At 41.3% G+C, this 24,275-nt stretch overlaps 1 protein-coding gene across 1 annotated transcript in view; it reads right to left on the reverse strand.

Annotated features, from left to right (window-relative positions):
• The window catches only part of LOC117517266 (enteropeptidase-like), a 213,141-nt gene that overhangs the window by 13,635 nt on the left and 175,231 nt on the right, over positions 1-24,275 (reverse strand). Inside the window, exons 19-20 of the mRNA XM_034178213.1 lie at positions 5,286-5,335; positions 4,988-5,059 (exon numbers count right to left, since the gene is read on the reverse strand). Of these exons, the coding sequence (XP_034034104.1) occupies positions 4,988-5,059; positions 5,286-5,335 (122 nt within the window). The remainder of the gene's footprint in view (positions 1-4,987; positions 5,060-5,285; positions 5,336-24,275) is intronic.

The following is a 24,275-nucleotide window of genomic DNA, read 5'->3' on the forward strand; positions in this document are numbered from 1 at the left end:
AAGCGTTAGCAAGCTAGTTAGCTTGCCAACGCTGATGAAGGTTAGCTGATAAAAGAGCTCCGTCGCGATGCTTCGACCGTTAGAGGTCTTCTTTAGGCGTTGGAGCACGGTGAAAAAGTAAAAAAAAGTAAAAAAGTCTTGAAAAAGACTGTTAATTCAAAGAACTCAAACAGCTCAGTTCAAACAGCTAACAGATACAGCAGAACACCGCTGTGCTCCGGAACCAGAAAAAAGTCCACCCTCCACCACAAACAAAGTACATCAATTGTAAAATTAATTCTTCAAACTATCACGGGCAAGTATATTATTTTTGTAAAGCCTTTTAAAGCCGACTAAGGTACCAAGTAACTTAATATTATCACAACAATTATTCCAAATATTACCACCCTTAATGGAAACACAATGACTTTTTGCAGTAGTTCTGATCCTTAGTTTCTCAAAGAATAAGGTTCCTCTCAAATTGTAGCTGGTATCCCTCATTTTAAACAGATCCTGGACATGTTGAGGCAAAAGTTTATTTTTGACTTTTTACATAATTTCTATTGTGAAAACTATCAACCAAGCCCCACAATTTTAAAATTTGCAAAACAGCAAATAATGGATTTGTTGGCTCATGATATGGCTTATTAATGATAATTCTTATAGCTTTCTTTTGGAACAGAAATATTGGATTAGTATTAGTAGTAGAGTATTAGTTCTATATGTATTTCCCCAAACCTCAACGCAGTATGTCATATATGGAACATGTATGATACAAAATGGCCAAAGAATGATGGGAGAGGAAGAATTTTGCAAATAGCTTTTGATATTTTAGACTTAACTCATTAATATGTGTTTTGCAGCTTAATTTATCATCAGTATAAACACCAAGAAATTTTGTATCTGTTACAATTTCAATATCATGTAATAATAAATTTCTGCTTAAATTCCTGGACTTATTCCCAAATATGATCAATCAATCAATCAACTTTTTTCTTATATAGCGCCAAATCACAACAAACAGTTGCCCCAAGGCGCTCCATATTGTAAGGCAAGGCCATACAATAATTATGAAAAACCCCAACGGTCAAAACGACCCCCTATGAGCAAGCACTTGGCAACAGTGGGAAGGAAAAACTCCCTTTTAACAGGAAGAAACCTCCAGCAGAACCAGGCTCAGGGAGGGGCAGTCTTCTGCTGAGACTGGTTGGGGCTGAGGGAAAAAACCAGGAAAAGGACATGCCGTGAAGGGGGGCAGAGATCGATCACTAATGATTAAATGCAGAGTGATGCATACGGAGCAAAAAGAGAAAGAAACAGTGCATCATGGGAACCCCCCCACAATCTACGTCTAAAGCAGCATAACCAAGGGATGGTCCAGGGTCACCCGATCCAGCCCTAACTATAAGCCTTAGCGAAAAGGAAAGTTTTAAGCCTAATCTTAAAAGTAGAGAGGGTATCTGTCTCCCTGATCTGAATTGGGAGCTGGTTCCACAGGAGAGGAGCCTGAAAGCTGAAGGCTCTGCCTCCCATTCTACTCTTACAAACCCTAGGAACTTCAAGTAAGCCCGCAGTCTGAGAACAAAGCGCTCTAATGGGGTAATATGGTACTACGAGGTCCCTAAGATAAGATGGGACCTGATTATTCAAAACCTTATAAGTAAGAAGAAGAATTTTAAATTCTATTCTAGAATTAACAGGAAGCCAATGAAGAGAGGCCAACACGGGTGAGATATGCTCTCTCCTGCTAGTCCCCGTCAGTACTCTAGCTGCAGCATTCTGAACCAACTGAAGGCTTTTTAGGGAACTTTTAGGACAACCTGATAATAATGAATTACAATAGTCCAGCCTAGAGGAAATAAATGCATTAATTAGTTTTTCAGCATCACTCTGAGACAAGACCTTTCTGATTTTAGAGATATTGCGTAAATGCAAAAAGGCAGTCCTACATATTTGTTTAATATGCGCTTTGAATGACATATCCTGATCAAAAATGACTCCAAGATTTCTCACAGTATTACTAGAGATCAGGGAAATGCCATCCAGAGTAACGATCTGGTTAGACACCATGCTTCTAAGATTTGTGGGGCCAAGTACAATAACTTCAGTTTTATCTGAGTTTAAAAGCAGGAAATTAGAGGTCATCCATGTCTTTATGTCTGTAAGACAATCCTGCAGTTTAGCTAATTGGTGTGTATCCTCTGGCTTCATGGATAGATAAAGCTGGGTATCATCTGCGTAACAATGAAAATTTAAGCAATACCGTCTAATAATACTGCCTAAGGGAAGCATGTATAAAGTGAATAAAATTGGTCCTAGCACAGAACCTTGTGGAACTCCATAATTAACTTTAGTCTGTGAAGAAGATTCCCCATTTACATGAACAAACTGTAATCTATTAGACAAATATGATAGACTTAGTTTTACCAAAATGGAATGATAATTTGCTTGAGTCAAACCATTGTTTAAATGTATGTAATTCCTTCTCCATCGTGTCCCAAATGATCCCCACTACAAAACACAGTCATATCATCAGCAAATAAAATACTTGCGGACTTGGAAATAATGAATGTTTGTGAGTTCAATGGTACAAATATTTCATGAGGTGAAAGCTGGAACGTACCATTCAAAGAGGATATTCGTACCATTGAAAGAATGGAAAAACATTCATTATTTGTTTTATATTACAGCAAAAATAAATCCTTGTCATTTGATATTTTATTAATTTATAAACAACAGACACGGGACTTACATTTGGTGTTTGTCACTGGTGCTTAACAGTCCAACATGAACTTTAAACAGGAGTCCAAAATTGTTCTCAGTAGTCCGTGATGCTGTCCACTGATTTCATGTACAGACTGCCGTCTGCTTTACTCACTCCAGTGAAAAATCGCGTCGGAAATTTGTCCAGCTTTCATCCTAACTTTATCCTAACAGCTCTTCATGCCTCCAGATGGCTTACAGCATGGTGGATTTGTGTGTGTGTGTGTGTTAGATGAATTAGCAGCATCAATTCGCTCCTTCAAATCGTTGTCACCTGCAAAACAAATTCCGCTATGTTTCGCTGAATGCTGCCCCCGGTAGTGTGAGCGTGCGCGGTGGTCCCGGTGTGCAATAGCACATTTCATATAGCACCAAAATTGCACACTATAAAGAATTCTATAACAGCTGAGTGGATCCTTGTCATTTGATTGGTGCTTTGTATGTCACCTGACACAGATTATTCGTCCAATTTGTGTTGTATTGCATTTAGAGTGCAGATTGGTTTCATTTAGCGTGCAAATTTGGTTCCATACGTTTGCGAACCCCACCCACTAGTGCCAGCAGTGTTTAGCTAAACATGCAGAGTTTGTTTTGACAGATGATGATTTGGAAGCGCTAACTGACCATGCTAATTCTCCGAACACACACACACACACACACACACACACACACACACACACACACACACACACACACACACACACACACACACACACACACACACACACACACACACACCGCTCTGTAGGGTGAGCCACTGAGCGACTTATGTAACTGAGTGCATCAGCAGCGAAACAGCTGGTTACGCTGCGGTTCGTCGGGTCATATGGTCGGGTTTACTTTTTTTTACTGGTAACAGCGACATCCACCAATCACATGCCACCATTTCAATTGAGAATTGTGGGAAGTGTAGTTCAACAGCAGCACATAACCATCGTTACACAACGTCACAGCTTTGGATGAGTTTAGTGAATCTATGTGTTTTTGTCCTTCATCAAAATGCAAATGGAGACTCTGAATAGGATTTTTACCTTTTGGAACAGCACCGCTGAGCTCAGTCTATGTGGAGGCGGGGCTGAGCAGCAGCAGTGGCAGTGTTTGATAGGCACAGGGGAAGCTGAGAAATTTACACCCAATGTTCCCCACTCAATTTGTATTTTAGGATAAAAATAACAGATGCTTGTGAGTGCAATCAACAAAACATTCACAAACACATTCCATTGTTTCATAAATGAAAATGTTCTTTCCATTCATTATTTGTTTTATATGACAGCTAAATTTATCATGTCATTTGATATTTTACTGAAAATGTGATGTTCAGGTTCAGTTTCAGGTTATTTTATTAATACCTGTAGGTAGATTTGTGTTGCAATCACAGAAAGCATCCAACTTAGAACATATAAGGACAACACTAACATACTTAAAGACCCAACACCTTCATAAAAGTGTTCACATCAAACCACAACTTAGAAACCACCGAAACTGGTGCAAATTTTCCTCCTCTAATTTATTTATCTGAATAATAGAAGCTGGAATAAAGCTGTTCCTGTAGTGCTTTGTTCTGCACTTTGGGACTGCAAACCTATGTTTTTTTTTTGGTTTCAAATTAGATGGTGCTGTGCATGGCCAGCTGCTGACTCCGCCCAGCAGGTGCTCACCCACGCTCCACGAAAAGGGTTACATTCTCCTGAGCGCCTCCACAGCCACTGGCGAGTGAGGCTGAGTGCGTGGGACACACGTCTGCTTTCCTCTATCCAGCAAAAGATCACAACGAGTCCAATTCTTCATCTGACAGCTCCTGTGCTGCTCCACGTTTCCCATCAAACACTCTGTGAGCTTGTAATCAGGCCACAAGCTCGTGGCTTTTATCTACGGAGGCGTCATGTGACATGAGCTATGTGGAAATGATGTGCAGTATCTTATGGCAAACGGCTTACCCGTAGACACAATGCGCCGCCGTCAGCAACCATTCGCTGTCAATCAGTGAGGCACCGCACGCATGCCGACCTCTCCAATGGAGAGACACCATCCATGGCCACGCCCCTTTCATAGCATTTACACCTCCCACAATTCTAACACCTGAGCACACAAAACAAAGATGCAACTAAAATTTATCACACACACACACACACACACACACACACACACACACACACACACACACACACACACACACACACACACACACACACACACACACACACACAACTACAAAACTGGTCAAAGTCAAAACGCATTTCCTCACCTTTGTCTTTTCTCTGCCCTTCTGCTTGGACCAAAACACTGACGTTGTTAAAGACCTGGCGAACACCACAGGCTGAAACACAGACACACACGCAAACAGACACACACAGACACAGACAATGTGTGACGTGTCTTTTGTATCATCCCAGAAATTCAGCCAGTTCCATCTTTGAGTGTAATATTTTTATATTCAGAATACAGAATGCATTTGTTTTTTGATTTGATGACATCACAGCAGCAGCCTCGGGCCGTTGGCTTCCTGTTAATATGAGTTTGATTTTGTGTTTTGTTGTACTCACGCTGATTGTCACAGGTCAGAGAAACCACATGTCCGCCATGACACGTTTCACTGAAAAATACACACAAACACACATTAGCTTGCTGACCTCACTGTGACCTCATTTATCAAACGAACGTACTGCAGAAAATGTGTGTTCGACCATTTTTATGCAAACTTTGGTATTTATCAATTTGGACGTGAGCGGAGGCTAAGACGAATCTCACGACAGAGCTCACGTCTGGTCTGAGCTCGTGTACGCAAATCTGAGTCTGTGGATCTGCGGCGCAGCACTACAAAATCTGTCTGAGTCTGAAAATAATTATGAAACAAACCTCAGCTGTCATCCAAGCATAAGCAGCCACATATTCAGAACGGATCAAAACGGATTCTTAAAATGGATTAAACAAAATTAATTTAAAAAAGCCCACGCAGCTGTTTTTACCTCCGTCTCTGTCAGGGTCAGGCTGGGGTCTTGTTGGCCTCCCCCAGTCTGCCTAATGCTGCGCTTAAGTGCCGCAACACGTTTTTGGTGGCCAGCTTTAAATTGGACCACTTTTTCTTGACGTAAATGCAAACAATTCTTAATCAATTAGCAGGCATAAGCTTTTAACAGTGGGTGCATAAAAGATTGATTCAAAATCATTAGGCATAGGTTAAGTCAAAGAATTCTTCAAACCTCAGCCAGAGTCCGTTCCTCTGCGACAACGCTGTTGACCGCCTCCGTTACACTCTTCCACACAACATTTTTATGAGCACCTTTGACTCTACTTTTCAGACTGCCAAAAAGTACAAGTTTGTTTTTCTCCATCTCCGATGTTAGGATGCCAGTTTCCATCTCTGAAAAGTTTTTCTTCTTCCCAGTGCTTCTTCTCTCCATGTTGAGCTCAGTGGGCGAGGCTTCCGAACCATGAATATTTAAAGGCATAACATGCTAATGACAAATTCAGCCGCCGCATTGATCAAGAGCTGATCATTCGTATGCTGGGATTGGTCAGATACGAATGTTTCATAAACCACACGTGTGTCTTGTGTCAGATCCCGCTTTTAGATACATGACACACGCTCACCCTCCGATGAGTGTGTTTGTGCAAAACCAGCTGTCCGTCTCTGGGGTCCAACCTTCGTGTCTCCACGGGTATTACCCGGCAGGGCTGCACAAAGGCTGTTCAAGCTGGTGGCGAGGAGATTCGTCTAGCTGCTCACTGCCTCCATCCGGACGTCCACCCCGCTGAAGCTGATCTCGCACACCGGTCGAATAGCCTTCGCAGGAACCAGGATACGAACCGGCCACGCCCGTTAATGGCAGCTCTCCTCTTATGGATCAGGGCTCTTGGAATGTTGCTAGATTTTAAATTTAGTGACTCGTACAGCGAGTCCCCAGGATGTGTTATTTTCATTAAAAACCAGACTAACCTTTTAGAGCACTTGATGTTGTATACCCAATAAACTTAACTTTCACACCTTAAGAAGCATCAATAATCCAATGGCCAAGCCTTAACACTAACTGCATGCTTGGAATTTTATTGCAGGTTTTGCAAGTGCCGATAATATAATCAAAATAGGTTATATGGTGATAATTTCACAACAGTAATTCAAATATAATTAGAATAATGATTGGCAGAGATTTTTTTTTTTTAATTCAATAATTCTGACTGATCTTACTTTGACTGGGACTGGATTGATTTCTTAACAAATTTTCCTAGGAGTGAGGGAGGAAGGCTTTCGAGGTTAAGGTCCCCAGCTCGATGAACTTGATTTCCTCTTCATCAGCTATTAGTCGTTAGCTGACCACGATCCTTGTGTGATATTGTAATCCTTCAGGAAGTTAATCCACATAAGAATTTATTCCGTCTTCAATCACCCAAAAGTTGATCTAATCCATTCTGGTATGCTGTGAAATTCCTTGAGAGAGAGATCGTTGAACATTCCCCACTCAGACTTAAGGCCAGTGGTTATCCTCCATCGTTCTGCTACTCCGTGACTGGACGGCCTGAGTGGGAGTTGAAATCTCTCTCAAATGATCTTTTATGGCTCCAATCCTCTCACTCCACGATTCCAATTGATGCTCACAAGATGGTCAAGACTTGTGATCTCCTCGTAGCAGAGGAGTAGTGGCAACAGCACCTCTCCCTGGAAGAATAACCCAGTTTTCTGGTGTTTCAACAGGTTATATATGTTCTTGACTTTTGTCGTCCTCAGATGATCTTGGTTACCATGGGGACGCTGTTGACTCAAAACCTCCTCCCTTCTCCTTCTGCTTTACTGGAAATCTCCGCAGCCCCTACCAGTAACTTATTTCTCAAGTTCCTCTTTTCTGTTAACACTTCAGCTTTTCCGAGAATTCACTCTTTTAAATCATTTCTTCAAAATCACATCAATCATATTCAATCATTTCATTACAACTCTCTTTCACATAAAAACAATTCATATGATCATATACAAACATTCTCATTCCTTATTATTCATTTCATTTTTACTAACATCTTAATCATTTGATCAGTTGTTTAACATCAGCTTTTCTTGCCCCACTTGCGACATCTTCTTCACTTCCTTTTTTCTCTGACTCTGCACTCTTTATGAAAAACAACTCATATAATCATTCATTTCACTTATTCGTAACATACTTTTTCTAATCAACTCTAAATTTTAACACATTAATACTCCATTTGATCATACTTGTCATGTTAGAATCATTCTTAGACATATTGCCTCGTCTTCACCACTGAGTTCATTCCGTGAGCCTCCCCATTTACAATGGAAAAGTCCGGTATGACCTCACTTACTCCTGGAAGGTACCAAACACTGTGCAGTTTAATCCAACAGCATGTATATTAATCCCATGGCACGTATTATATTCCAAGATGATAACAAGCTGAAAGCAAGCTTAAAGTCATTTTTCCTGACACCCCCTCCATGACTTGAAGCTCCGCCGATCTTTCTATACTTCCATAAAAACATCCTCGTCGTCGTCGACAGGATAAAGGGTGAGCACTTCTTTTTCATCCACCATCGGAGACAGAACAGGAGGAGCTGGAGTTGAACGACACTCATCCAGCACCACATACTCCTCTCCGCCCACATGTAGATTGCCGTCGCTGTCAGAAGGCTGCCCTTCCAGTAGTGGTGATTGTGATGGTAATTCCAATGGAGGCGGATTCGCCTCATATTCCTGAGATGATAATCCGTCAGGGAACGATGGTGCGCATGGTGAAGTGGGGGTGATGGGTGTATAACACGATGTAACTAGTGTAGATGGCCGCGGTGATGTATCCTGCGAGAATATCCTGAGGCTCGGGCTGCTGAAGGTGTTCATCCAGGAACACCTGCGTGAGGGCCTCCAAACACCAGTTCATTTCCTCGGTTTGCACCCCAACCTCTGTAGTGCGCTGTGGAGGTGAACGTGGAACTGGTGGTAATCAATCAATCAATTTTTTTATATAGCGCCAAATCACAACAAACAGTTGCCCCAAGGCGCTTTATATTGTAAGGTAAGGCCATACAATAATTATGTAAAACCCCAACGGTCAAAACGACCCCCTGTGAGCAAGCACTTGGCTACAGTGGGAAGGAAAAACTCCCTTTTAACAGGAAGAAACCTCCAGCAGAACCAGGCTCAGGGAGGGGCAGTCTTCTGCTGGGACTGGTTGGGGCTGAGGGAGAGAACCAGGAAAAAGACATGCTGTGGAGGGGAGCAGAGATCGATCACTAATGATTAAATGCAGAGTGGTGCATACAGAGCAAAAAGAGAAAGAAACAATGCATCATGGGAACCCCCCAGCAGTCTATGTCTATAGCAGCATAACTAAGGGATGGTTCAGGGTCACCTGATCCAGCCCTAACTATAAGCTTTAGCAAAAAGGAAAGTTTTAAGCCTAATCTTAAAAGTAGAGAGGGTGTCTGTCTCCCTGATCTGAATTGGGAGCTGGTTCCACAGGAGAGGAGCCTGAAAGCTGAAGGCTGTGCCTCCCATTCTACTCTTACAAACCCTAGGAACTACAAGTAAGCCTGCAGTCTGAGAGCGAAGCGCTCTATTGGGGTGATATGGTACTACGAGGTCCCTAAGATAAGATGGGACCTGATTATTCAAAACCTTATAAGTAAGAAGAAGAATTTTAAATTCTATTCTAGAATTAACAGGAAGCCAATGAAGAGAGGCCAATATGGGTGAGATATGCTCTCATAATGAAGGACCAATAGCCACGATCCGGCCATCGGCAAGATGAGCTGTGGAGAATCTTATTCCCGTAGGATACATCCACATTTTGGTAAACACGGGGCAATACATATATCCCTCTGGAGACACTATAGTGTCAGCTCGTATTTGATCAATCAAGAGAGAATGCCAGATCATGTCTGCCTCAATCTCAATTTTTAAGTATGCTTCTGATGGTAGCTGGGGCAGAAAAGAAGTATCCTTCCGTCCCACTATTCCCGTGCCACTTGAACAGGGAAGTTGTGGCCATAACACGTCGGGCACCACAGAGTCGGTGTTATCTCCCAGAAGTAGAGCGCTTGTTCCAGGGTGGCTTGACAATGAATACATCTTATATCCCCCTATAGTGTAAGAGGAAACATTAGTCTTTTAACTATTATATTGCAAGCAAGCAAAAGTGTTCGTCGGGATTATTCAGATGTACACCAGAGATGCCTCATGATCACCGTAGGAGAATGGGACTGTGGTGACGTTGTCATTCCCACTGTAGCTGAAGGAGCCGTACGCGGGAAGCAAGCATCATAGGTCGTAAACCATAACAGCAGGAGTAGTTGACTAACCATAGACAGCCAGTATAAAGCTGATAATATTCCCCATCCTAAGGTCCAAATTATGATAAGTCCAAGTTTGTAGAGCCAGGGTTTCTTGCGTTGTACGGCTCCAGTTAACGTAGCTATGTACGCCAATAGGGTCAAGGCCATCACAGCTTCGCACACAATGTCAGCTATCACTGCCGGGGCATAAAAGATTGCTGTCATATCTATCACCATCCAAATTGTAATTGATGTGTACTGCCATATTCCCCAACAGTCAAACTGGAGAGTAAAGCGACCGTAGGAGCACGTAGTAGCGTTACTATTCGCAGTGGTTGTCGTAAGTCCCAACGGCTGACACAGCAGTATAGCAGCCATACTAACAGTAGTGGAATAAACTCCACTCTACTCACTTTGAAGATAGTGTCATTTACGCCGCCGGTATTGTTGGACATTGTGCTCTCTTATTCTTTTTACTTATCTCCTTAAGTTTGTACGCTGTTATGTAGATGCTTCTTCTTCCTTCACTCCCCCAAGTCAGAATGAACAGGGCGTGTCTCGGCGTCGGGCTTTGTAGGCTTCATCTCTCCTCCCCTAACGGAGGAGGGGCTCCATATCACTGCGTTGTGTGCTCCTCCCACACAAGCGCAGGGCGGCTGCAAAACTTCCTTTTAACAAAACATATCCAATCACTGAAGCAATAATTAGTCCTATTATGATTAACAGATAGGGCCAAAGATATCCAAACAAATGTCCAATCCAACCAGTCACCACTTCGAGACCTTCTTTAATGACTTCTCCGGTCTCTGCAGCGAAAGTGGTGATGATTCCTCCAGCTATTATTTGCGTTCTTTCCCACCAAGAACATTCATGCCGACCTCTTCCTTTTCCACAGCTCAACCAATGTTTTGCAGGCGATTCACACGTACCATTATTGTAAATCCGATTGGGTCCCAGCCATTCGTAACTGACAATTTCTTGTCCTTCGCATAGACTTTTCGCGGCAGGAAAAACACCTCCGTTGGAAATCTTAACGGGCAAGTTGGAACATGCCCAAGCTGTTAAACAATTTCTCAGTTACTCACTTGTTGAAAGCCATTAAAAGCCGCCTGAATTCTACAAATGGTTTTCAACACGGAGGTGTTTTTCCTGTCGCAGCGCACACAGATTTGCCGAGTTGTCACGGAAACGACTCGGCGAATTTGCGCGTACGTCTTTCATTAAAAAAATGTCCTTAAACAGTGGAATGTCCGCATAAATTCCTCATGCCGGCCTCTTCTGAATCTTCTCTGTTCTCTCACGATGTCCTGGGTGAATTAAGCCTTAAATTAGGATGTTTTCAGCTCGAAACAGGCCAACGACAGCGCCTGGAAGCGCTGCAGGACGTCCCGCTCCGTGGGAAGTCCTTACACCGACAGAAACACCCCATAATCTCTCATCAGCCGTTAAACTTTTCACAGAAAACCAGCTTAATTTCTCGAATAGTGTCCACTCGGATATTCCTCACAGGTCCAGAAAAAATTTTGATAAAGCAACGCGCGCCGTCTCGAGCAGCGTGTGAAACAAAGGAATTCAGCCGAGAGGGCGGGACCACATCTCACTCAAGGCCTGCCCACAGGGAAATGACGTCACCGACACGCGTGAAAAAACTCACGCATGCGCACGAGGGTTCAAGCATGATTGGTGTAATCGCATGTCATTCAAATCCATATAGTTAAAAAAATAAATAAAAGGGTCGGTTTATTATCTAAGAGACCTCGTATAACTGAAAGATAAAGGTAACATTGTGAGACTCTATACACCACCATGAACATTTCAACAAACATATTCACACCAAAGAACAACAAAGATACAGATTTGTTACAGAGAATCTTACAATTTAAACAAAAGGAACTGGAAACATTTAAATATACTGAGCACAACACACAAGATCAGGAAAATGAAACTGACCCGGTCAACAACCTTCTTGTTTCAATAAATATGAACTGTGATTACTATACACAAGACCAGTATACAAATGTTACGACTTCGGACGACAAATTGTCAATCATACATTTCAACAGCCGAAGTTTGTACACTAATTTTAACTCTATAAAGGAATATTTGCAACAGTTTATATCACCATTTAGTATTATTGCCATATCAGAATCCTGGTTACAAAAGGAAAAAGGTATTGATTTTGATTTAGAAGATTATGAGTTGCATTATGTAAACAGGAAATACAAACAGGAGGTGGTGTTGCATTATATATTCATAAAACAATTCAGTTTACGGTTGTAGAAAGTATGCCAGTAACAATAGATGGAGTAATGGAATGTCTGACAGTCGAAATAGACAACAAAAAGAGGAAAAATATTATTGTAAGTTGTGTATATCGGTCACCTGGTTCAAGTATTGACATTTTTAATGAACAAATGGAAAAAATGTTCTCGGAAATAAGTACTAAAAATATATTTGTCTGTGGGGATTTTAATATAGATCTTTTGAATCCTGAAAAACTGAAATCAATAGATGCTTTTTCTGACACAATGTATAGTATGTCCCTTTATCCAGCAATTACAAAACCAAGTAGAATAACATCTCACAGTGCCACAATAATCGATAATATCTTTACGAATATTATTGAAAATCAAGTTATAAGTGGCCTGTTCATATGTGATATCACTGATCACTTACCTGTTTTTATTGTTTATGACTGTGACCTTAAAAAAACTAATCAGGACAGAGAAGTAGTCCATAAACGAATAAGAACAGAAGAAACAATAAATGCCTTCAACAGCAGTTTAAGTATACAAGACTGGAGTACAGTCTACAGTGAGTCAGATGTAGATGGTGCATATAGAAATTTTATAGATATTTTCTGCACGTTGTATAAAAAACATTGTCCCCTTAAAGAATACTATAAAAATAAAGATACAATAAATGTCCTTGGCTAACTAAAGGAATATTAAAAGCCTGCAAAAAAAAAAAACAGCCTTTATAAAAAATGTATTAATTCAAAAACAAAAGAAGCCGAAATAAGATATAAAGTATATAAAAACAAATTAACAGAAGTCATCCGAATAAGTAAAAAGTTGTACTATGATGAAATTCTACAAAAAAATAAAAACAACATCAAAGAAACTTGGAACATTTTGAACAACCTAATTAAACCAGGATCTTCCAATACAAGATATCCAGATTATTTTATTGATAAAAATGTTCATGATTACAACATGAATAATATAGTGAATGGTTTTAATAAATTTTTTGTACATGTTGGCCCTGATTTGGCAGCTGGAATCCCAAATCCAGGAATTCAGCAGTCTAATGAAACCATAAAAAGAAACATAAATTCAATTTTTCTTTCAGCAACAAATGAACAGGAAATAAAAGACATTGTTAATAAATGCAGAAACAAACTGTCTACAGAATGTTAGAGATTTTGTATACATGTTATCACTGTTAAACGTTTGTACATTTGCCTTCTTTCTCATGAGAACGGTGTTGTGCTGTTTTGCACTTCACCCTGAGAACGTACGTGTTATTCAACCTTTTTTAGCTTTGTCTTCTTTCTCATGAGAACGGTGTTGTGCTGTTTTGCACTTCACCCTGAGAACGTACGTGTTATTCAACCTTGTTTAGCTTTGTCTTCTTTCTCATGAGAACGGAGATGTGCTGTTTTGCACCTGTCTTAATGCAATCCTGAGAATTCAATTTTGTTTTGACGTTTGTGATGTGGTGTTTAGTGTGAAGGAGTGTGGAAGACAGGACACTTCAGGCAGATGCAGAACAGCTGATACCTGCAACAGACGAACGAGATGTGCTGACCTGAAGTGTTCTTCCTTACAGCTGCACTTATTGACGTATGCGTTTATGTTATGGGAAGAAACTTGTCTTGCGTCATTACCCCCACCCTTAGGACAAGTTTCTTGTTTATGTGATGAGGGCGTCTCTTAATAAAAGAGCGGAAAAGCAGGCCAGACTTTAGTGTAGCCTTGGTGTACAGCCTGGCCGCACTCCGCGCGTAATATTTGACTTTCTGTCTCACTGGTGTTTCTTGACTCTGTTTGTCTTGTTAAAGGTTTTAAAAATGTTTGGAGGAGAAAATACCCAACATTGACTGGGGGCTCGTCCGGGAGCTCAACAACACCGGAGGTGTCCGGCGGAGGTCGTCAAGTCCAGACGTAAATCCTTGGCCAAGGTCTGATCGATCGATTGATCGTGTCTGCAATTGTCGACCACCGTTGGCATCGTCTGGTTGACGAGATTTTCCCGAAGAAGACAGACAGGAAGTCGAGTCAGTGAGTAAAATTTCTTTGTAAACAGTACTGAGTGAGTGGTGATCAGATCACATAAAACAGTTAAATTCCGCAAGCGATGATACAGAATCGCCTGTTAATGCAAAGCAGTTAAACTCTGTAAGGAGGGTGCGGACTCCTCTGTTTATATACGCGTACCGGTAGGGGATAAAAGTGATCACATAAAACAGTTAAACTCCGTAAGCGATGATACAGAATCGTCTGTTAATGAAACACAGTTAAACTCTGTAAGGAGGACGGACTCCTCTACGGTTGCGAGGGACGCAAGTAGTTAAATTCCGGAAGGAGGATACGGACTCCTCTGTTTTAATACGTACAGGAAATCCCGGGTAGAAATATGTGCACTGTAAAAAGGCAGTTAAATTTGGCAGGGACGGCGGAGTCCCCTAATGCAGGACATTAGTTAAATTTCACGGGAGGGTGAGCTCCCCTGACATAAGAATACGCGTACGATTATTAGGAGTGTTTCTATGTGTAAATAGTGTTTTGCGCAAGTGTAAATAACTGTCCGTGCTTTTGTACAAACTGTTGCTACATCAAGACAATTGTGCGGCTCACCATCCTCAGGTAAAGGTATCAATGTGGAGGGATTCAATGTTGTACATCGCTCTATCGTAAGGTGTGGCTGTGATAATAGCAAGGACATGCACGAAAGATGTCTTGCTGGGGACAAAAGGCTCATGTTTGTCTGCAACAAAAGTGCAGAAACTGCATGTGGAACTTTCAATGTCAACTGATGGAATAGAACAACATTACTGCTACTTTGAACAGCCATAGAGGCTGCAACAACAGCCTGTACGCATGGTGGTAAAGCACTTGCTACTGCATCCAATTTAGATGAGTAGTAGGCAACTGGCCTCAATTTTGAGCCATATACTTGAACCAAAACACTAGTCATGAACTTATTCTTACAATCAACTGTTTGAATGAATGGTTTACTATAATCTGGTAGTGCCAAAACTGTGGATGACACTAATGTTTGCTTTACTTTTACAAAGGCTTCCTCAGCATCTTTGTTCCATTCCAACACGGTTGACATTGAAATATCATCTTTGTACATCAAATCAGAAAGTGGACTAGTCAACTCTGCGAAGCAAGGAATCCATGCCCTGCAGTAATTTGTCAATCCAAGAAATGACATCATCTGCTTTTTGGTTTGTGGTTTTGGAGCGTGCAAAATTGCTTCCTTCCTGTCAGACAGGATCGTGCGCCCTGTGGCTGATAATTCATGTCCTAAATATTTTACTTTATCCCTACACAACTGAACTTTGTTTTTACTCACTTTGTGGCCATTATCAAATAAGAAACATAATAATGCTACTGTGTCAGTTATGCAGTTTTCTCGTGTGTCAGAGGCAATCAGAATGTCATCAACATACACCAATAGTTGGCTATCTGCCGGTGGAACAAAATTGGCTAAACATGCTGACATGACTTGAGAATAAATAGTTGGGCTCTCTGCGTAACCCTGCGGTAATCTGGTGAATGTATATCGTTGTCCTTTAAAGGTAAAAGCAAACCAGAATTGACTATCTGGATGCACTGGCACAGAGAAAAATGCATTACTTATGTCAATTACTGAGAAACTATTAGAATTTGGTCTCAGCGAATTTAACAAGGTATGTGGATCTGGGACACATGGTGCTCTTTTAATCACAGCAGCATTTACTGCCTGCAGATCTTGAATCATTCTCCACCCCACTGAGGGCGGAGCCTTTTTCACAGGAAATATGGGTGTATTACATGGTGAATCTGGACATGGCACTATTACTCCTGCTGTTAATAAATCCTCTATTACTGGCCTGATTCCGTCAATTGCATCAGGTTTCAATGGATACTGTCTTACACATGGTCTGTATTCTGTTTTTGGCCTTATAACTACAGGTTGTGCATTTTTAATCAGTCCTACGTCTGAAGGACCTGTTGTCCACAATCCTGACGGTACTGAAGAGAGAAGAGCATCCTCTTCAGGACTCAACTGAAACACTCAGGATTGTGAAGTGGACACATCAATGTGTGTTCCAGCTGTCAGCACCAATGAGACATTAACTAGCACTTTATACAACTTGGTTGATGGACTGAACTCCGTTCGTGGGCCAACTCTACTCCAATCAGAGGCTGACAAAGCTGTTATGACTGTCAGTCCCAATTCTTGCCATTCTGTCAAATATGGCTTACAAAGTGACATATGTAATGGCATACCTGTGAATTTCAATTTTGATACATCTTCAGTGGTGCCTGTTACTGTTATGACGGCTATTGAGTTGCCATCATGAATCAAATCGGTCATTGTCAGTTTCACAGGTGAAACATTTTTCAATTTAGTTTCATAGTCACCATCCGGACCTGGAGGATCTTTATGCCACATTGTGACATGCAGGTCAGGTGGTGACATCTGTTGTTCAGGATTTTTTAGTAGGGCTGTCGCTTGCAAGACGACATCTTTACCCCATCCTGCAGCATCTTCTTCTGAGATGTCAAATGTATAGTAATAGTGGAATGTGGGGTCAGCGCTTTCTTCTCTTACCATGTTAACGCCTCCTGTGCGTTCAACAACTAATTTCCCTTGTTCCACAATTATGGACAAGCCCAATGCAGTCAATCCGTCTCGTCCTAGGAGGTTAACTGGACATTGTGGCATGCTTAACACTGACATAGTACACGTCAGGCCAAATGGATCTGTCAACGTTATGGGTTTGGTGATAGGGACGTCTGATGTTTGTCCATTTGCAGAGCGAACCCTAAAGAGTTCGTTGCTTAATTGATGGACAGGTATGTTGTCATTACATGTGGTTCTACATGCTCCTGTATCACAAAGGAATGTCACTGGTCGTCCATTTACCAACAAAGTCACTTCTGGTTTTGGTACCGGATTTCCCAGCAAGGCACACAGATCCATACATACAGATTCAGACTGCCTATCTGATATGGAATCATGGATTATGGATTCTAGTCATTGTGGATACTGTGGCTGCGGAGGATTATTCCGTTGTGGAATTCTCCCTGCTGCTCCCTCAGTAGGTGGATTTGGACAATTTCTATACATATGTCCCTCTCTTCCACAGTTCCAACAAATCAGGGGACCACGTGGTGGCCCTCCCTGCTGTTGTGGTTGCCATGGTCCTTGACGTTGTGGCTGTCCACCTTGTCTATTTTGCCATGGCTTTTTGGGGCGTTTGCACTGCTTCTGCTGTCTTAAGTTGCCCTGCTGGTAATATATTTCATCATCTCCATGTGCTACATACACTCCTTTGTCGCTGTTTCTTGTCTTTTTCTGTTTTAAGACTTCTTCTGCATGACAGCAGTGTGTATGTGTGTCTTCCAATGTGCCTGTAGGCAATCCAATCCAATGTTTCTGTATCCAAGCTTTTATATCCTTATTGGAATGTTGGATCAGAGCGTTTTTCAATTGTTGTTCATACACAGGTGTTTCTGGCAATATGCCACTATGGACCCTAAACACATTCTCAAATCTGCACCTAAACTCTGTCCATGGCTCTCCTTCTTTCTGAGTTGTGCTGGTAATTTCAGTATAATTTATCTTTGGTCCTAACACTCCTTTTGCACGTGTAATCATAGCTTCCACTCTTGTTTTCAAGACTAGATCATCATGTGTCAGTGGTACGCCTTGTTGATCTGCAGGATTCCAGTCTCCGCGTACCTGACTCCATTTAGGGCCACATGCTTTCATCCACACCTGTTGGACTTCAGGTCCATTAAGGTGGTAAGATGTTCTAATGTTTTCTATATCCTGCATAAATCCCTCAATATCGACATGTGGCGATGGTATCATGTCGACTGCTGCTTTGATATCATCAGCATTCCATGTCCAATAAACGAGCATGGTTGGTAGCTGTCCTGCTGTTCCTGCACGAGGATTTGGTACTTCTATCATAGGATAGGCACCTCCCTGATCACTATGTTCCACCATGGGAGGGGCTGTAGGCACTTTCGCTTGACTGCGTGTTTGTGGTTTTTCTGGTTTTTCTCTTTTTACCTTAGGTTTTACCGCCAAATCATACTGTGGTGGCGGTACATCGTCATCCTCTGGTAGAGGAGATAAAGGTCTCTTTGTCACCGACGATCCAGCCGGCGGTGATTGTTGAGGCTGTTCTGGCTCTCTGTGCTGAATTATCACATCTTCTTCTGCCTTACCTACAGCTTTCTTTTTCCTTGCTTTCTCTAATCGTCGCTTCTCTGCTCCTTTCTGTCTGTTCTCTGCTTCTTCCTCCCAAAATGCCACTAAATCTGCCCCTACTTTCTGCATCTTTTTCTCATCACCTTTATGTTCCCGTTCTAACTCCTTCTTCAGCTTTTGTATGCTGATCAGGTTCAGTCGTCCGTCAAAGTCATGTTTATTTATCCAGGTCTCCAATTTCTTTGTTGCTTTTGGATTTTTTGCCTCCATAACTTTCCAGTCGTCAGTTGATAAATTTTCCTTATTTTTAGACGTCTTACCCCCCATTTTTATTATCCCTTGTTATAATTTGGACTTCAGACGGGGGCACACCTAGGGTGTTCTAAATCTGAAGTTTTCACACTTTCTTTGGACGTGACAATTAATTTGCCGTCGTGTGGTTGATTCCTTTCACCTCCCCGTAGGAAGCGGAATCACTTGCCTGCTGCTTCCACACGCACGGTTGTCACTAACGTTGTCCAAAGTATTTGGACATGGATATAGACATGGTATTAGTCAAAAAAGTCATCAACAACATTTCAAAACCTCTGACCTATATCTGTAATTTGTCATTCCAAACTGGATGTGTTCCGGAAAAAATGAAAATTGCAAAAGTTATACCACTGTACAAAAATGACAACAAACATATTTTTACCAATTATAGACCAATTTCTTTACTCCCACAGTTTTCAAAAATCCTAGAAAAATTGTTTGACTCTCGTTTGGAAAAATTCATAGAAAAATATCAGTTAATAAACGAAGGTCAATATGGCTTTAGAAAGAAAAGAACCACTTCAATGGCTGTTATTGAGGCAATAGAAGAAATTACAAATGCATTGGACAGAAAAAGATATGCTGTTGGAATATTCATTGATCTTAAAAAAGCATTTGATACAATTAACCATTCAATTTTAATCAACAAATTAGAGAATTATGGTATCAGAGGAGTTGCAGGAAATTGGATAAAAAGTTATCTTACAGATAGGGTCCAATACGTGGAAATGGGAAATTACAAATCTAAATGTCTTGGCATTGCCTGTGGTGTCCCCCAGGGGGCAGTGTTGGGTCCCAAACTGTTTAATATGTATATTAATGACATTTTTAATGCATCTAGATCACTGAAACTAATATTATTCGCTGATGATACAAGTATATTCTACAGTAGTGATAATTACAATGAACTTATAAATACTGTAAATGACGAACTAATTAAAATAAAAAAATGGATGGACAGTAACAAATTATCATTAAATTTAAATAAAACAAAAGCAATGATATTTGGTAATTATAAGGTTAAATCTAAATTACAAATATGTATAGACAGTGTCCAAATTGAAAACTCAGCTGAAAACAAATTTTTAGGAGTAATAATAGACAGTAAATTAACATGGAAAGCCCACATCAGACACATAAAAATGAAAATTTCAAAAGCCTCTCTATTATAAATAAGGTAAAGCAATTTCTTGATCATAATGCACTCCGTACATTATACTGTTCTTTAGTTCTCCCATACTTAACATATTGTGTTGAAGTGTGGGGTAACAACTATCAATGTTCAACACAACCACTATTTATACTACAAAAACGAGCAATAAGGATCATACATAAAGTTGGATTTTTAGAACATAGCAATAATCTTTTTATGCAATCAAAATTGCTTAAATTTCATGATCTTGTAAAATATTCTACATTACAGATTTTATTTAAGGTATTTAACAAATCACTGCCAAGTAACATTCTGAAGTTCTTCTCAGTTAAAGAGTGTGTTCATAATCTTAGAGGTTTTGCCAAATTCACATTATTAAAAGTTAGAACCACTCGGAAAATTTTTTGTGTGTCTGTATGTGGAGCAAAGTTATGGAATGGTTTGGACGTCAGACTCAAGCAATGCCAAAACATTCATGAATTCAAGTCACATTATAAACAGAGGGTCTGGGATCGGTATAGAATGATTGAGACCTAACAATAAAAGCCATTTTACATTTATGGCTCATGACTCTGTATCACAATTGTTGGTTTGTGCATTATATGTTTCTTTCTTTCATATGTTTGGTTCTTCATCATAATTGGTATTGTTGTCTCTTATCATTGTTGGTATGTTTTTTATATGTTTGCTTCTTACCGTAATTGGTATTGTTGTTTTCTTACCATTGTTGGTATGAGCATCATATGTTTGTTTTCTTTGCCGTAACTGGTATCGTTGATTTCTTACCATTGTTGGTATGTGCTTGTCGCTTGTTTATTATACTGGTATTGTTTTCTTGCTGCTGTTGGTATCTATTGTGGGAATTTACAAGTATTTAAATGTATTATTTTCTTAATTTTCTATCTAATTGACGGGAAGCAGCTATGCACTTTATGTTAAATTTGAATAAAGGGGTGGGATTAAATAAGTTTTCTTCCTCCCACTCCTTTTTGAGCAGATTCAAGGTCCTGAGTTAATAGTAAATTCAGTTTTTTGTTTTTTTATGTTATTGTTAAACTGTTTTCTGTTTTTTTTTTTTTTTTTTTCCTCTGCTCAAATAAAATAGATGATGATGATGATGATGATGAGTACAGGATAACTAGAAGTACAGCAACGCCGACTAACAATGCTGTAATTTTAGCCATCCAACTCCAACATTGGAGGCACTTTTCCTTTTGCGGCTGGCTTTGTTGCTGCTGCTTTCTTCCAACATTTTCGTAGTAGAATTCACTTGGTACTGGTGGCAGCGGCTCCAGCTTTTGGGGTCGTTGCAGTAGTGGCATTTCTATGCCAAACTCCTCTTCTTTTGGTCTTTCGTTGGTTCTTTGAGGTTGCGTGGTGATCACGCTGTCTTCCCGTGGTTCTTCCATCTCGGAGATAGATGATCTTAGGTGCTGTTGTTTGTCTCGTGCTCCCAACAGAGATGCTTGATGCTCGTTACTGAAGAAGGGTGACTAACAAGGGAGATGGCCATGGGAGTCTAATATCTAGTCCTCGCCACGCCCATTTCCAAGTGACGAATGTCACCTCCTTCATTTCAGGCGGCGGTCCCTGGGGTGTGTAGAAACACTATGAAGATGCAGGATTCAATTCTCTACGTAGGTGCAAGATGTCCTCATAGGAGTCCCAATATGCCATTCCACTGTAGACATACTGCACCATCACAGAGTACAGAGGAGTCAATCTCCGGAATAGTCCTCTTCCTAACTTTATGCTAAGTCGTATCAGTATAGCCCTTGGGGGTTGCCAAAGCCCCACTAGTACTCTGGTTCGCCATCCACTTCTAATAGGTGGGAGACTTCCGCCTTTCTCGATGTCAAGGTACTGTACCGTCGTGCATATTGGCAAAGTTTGGTTCTCAATCAAATGGAAAGTTGAACGTGCCTCTTGTAGTTGAAGTCTTTTAAACATATAGGGACTACTGGTCCAGATCTGGAAAGATCCAAGCCAAATATCCACGTACACTCCCTGTAATGGATCAACATAATTAGGTCCCCACCTCATTTTAAACCTGTAGCCCCTTTTCTGTACATGCACTACATTCAAGATGCAGGGATATGAGTCTGGACACCGGGGAATTGGGTAAAACTTCCATCCGACCCCAGGGCAATACCAGTGTTGTCCAACTTTGTCCACGATAGCTTCCAGAGGAGTGTACAATCCAGGCTCTGCAAGGTTAGCAGTCCTTTTATACGAATCATTATCTACAAAGTATCCTCCTGTTCCCAGCACCCATCCTTTCTCTTTGTAATCCTTTTGTGGCCAGTTTAAACATATTTTCTTGTAGGGTAATTCCAAGCATGGTGTAAGTCCTCCATGCCCAGATTGTAGACTATTTACATTATTTTCATCCAGTTTGAAGGTCCGCAGCATGATTCAGAGTGAGTTGTCACTCTGCCATCGGTTTCTTTCTCTATCTCCCAAGATGCACCACCATAGGGAATAGTCGTTGTCTCTTAAAGAGATGAGTGTAGATGGGAGACGGGTGCTTAAGCTCTGAATCCATTCCTTTCCACGCCCACTTCCACATCGTAACAATTACCCTGTCAGGTTTAGGGAGGGGTCCTTCAGGGATCCTCTGTACCTGATGTGGGGGTACATAGTTCCATAGATCTTGCCAATGCTGCCAAAACAGTTTTCCAGAATACCTGGTCTGTGATAAGGCTAGATAAAGGGGAACTATAGGCTTCTCTTCTTGATCCTTAGGCTCAACTTGAAGCTGAATCTTCCTAGCTTGACAACAGTTCCAGACTCCTTTTTTGTACAGGTAGAAGAAGTCTTGATTTACAAAAATTGTTGGTACGGTTGGGGGTAGGCAGCTCATACAGGCCCGAGGTTGATCGATAACTCTCAAATTTAATGTCTGGTTATCTAAAACGTGATATCTTGGGTCTTGCAGTCATCTGTACATTTGACGTCGCATGTTGGGGCTCGTTGTCCAGATCAAGCACTGGTTAAGGTATATTTCAACATATACTCCTTGGAGTGGCTCAACGTAATTAATCCCCCATCTCAATGTGAATCTCAGGTCTTTGAGTTGTAGGTAAACCACATTTAATATCCAGGGGTAGGTGTTTGGACATCTTGGAACCGATTGGGGTATTCTTCGGCGTCCTATTATGTACCAATGCCGCAGACTTTCCTCACTAAGCACTCGTTCAGCAAGTGACTTTTGTCCTGTTGTCTCTGTTAAGTCGGCATCTCTTTTATATTCATAATTTGAGACATAATATCCGTTAGATGCTAGTTCCCAATCTTCTTCATCAAAATCTTTTTCTGGCCAATTTAAGTATAGTTTCTCAGCACCAATGCCACATTGTATGTAGGGTCCAAATCTTCCTCGATTATTGATAATGGGTACTCTATTTACATCTGGTCCTTGCGACATTTTGCAAACAGCTGCTTCTTTTTACTTCTTCCTTATCCCGCGGAAAATGGAGGGAAAAATCCAGCGACTCTGAGGCTTTCCTGATTTTTCCTCACCTTGAGTCGGTTGGGGTAACGACTGCTGCTGTTCCTCCAGGAGGTCAACATGTGCCCCGACAGAGTAAATCCCCACATAGGGGACCAACACCATCAGCACTGTGAGCCACACCTTAAGTGTTTGGTCCGGCCTACTAGGAGTGTCTGCTCTGCTAGCCACTCCCCCCAAAGATTGTATCCTCCTCTTTCTCACCCATTCTTCAGGTGTCACGCGGTACTCGACTAACTTCTTCTTCGGTTTTGCCGCTTTAGTTCCCCAGGCGTCTAGTCCCGTGATAAAATAATACATGAGGGTTTCTCTGCCCCCTTTTTCTTGTGGCACCTCTTCTGCATCTTCCAGTGGAATTTCTGGGTTTTTTTTTAGAACTTCTTCTATCAATTTGGCCCAAATTGTCAGTTCCCAAGGGCTGATCCATCCTTCTTCTTGGGCTTTTTGCTGTTGATCATCGGTCAGTCCTCCCATCATGTCTGTATATCCGGGTCGCTCCGGATCTCTATACACTCTGAACACGAGTGGAATTTGCACTGTGTCTATTGGAGGGTCATAAGTTTGCCCATACTCTGGATCATGGGACCAACTTTGATGTATAGCTTTATGCAACAAAGACGGCTTTCGCTCACCACCTCCTGCAGCTTGGTCACTTCCTCCTGCTCTAGTTGTTTCCAACATCAAATGGACACTTGGTGCCATTGGACTCACGTCACCGCTGCCTTGATTCCCTTCAGCTTGATCAAGTGCAACTGTTGCTGCAGGATTAGCCCAACAGGCTTCATCGGTGTGAAAGGTCCTCAGGGGGTCCAAAAACCTTCTCACTTGCCATCCTTCTGCTCTTGCCA

This window comes from Thalassophryne amazonica, chromosome 9, assembly GCF_902500255.1.
Source record: "Thalassophryne amazonica chromosome 9, fThaAma1.1, whole genome shotgun sequence".
Lineage (NCBI taxonomy): Eukaryota > Metazoa > Chordata > Actinopteri > Batrachoidiformes > Batrachoididae > Thalassophryne > Thalassophryne amazonica.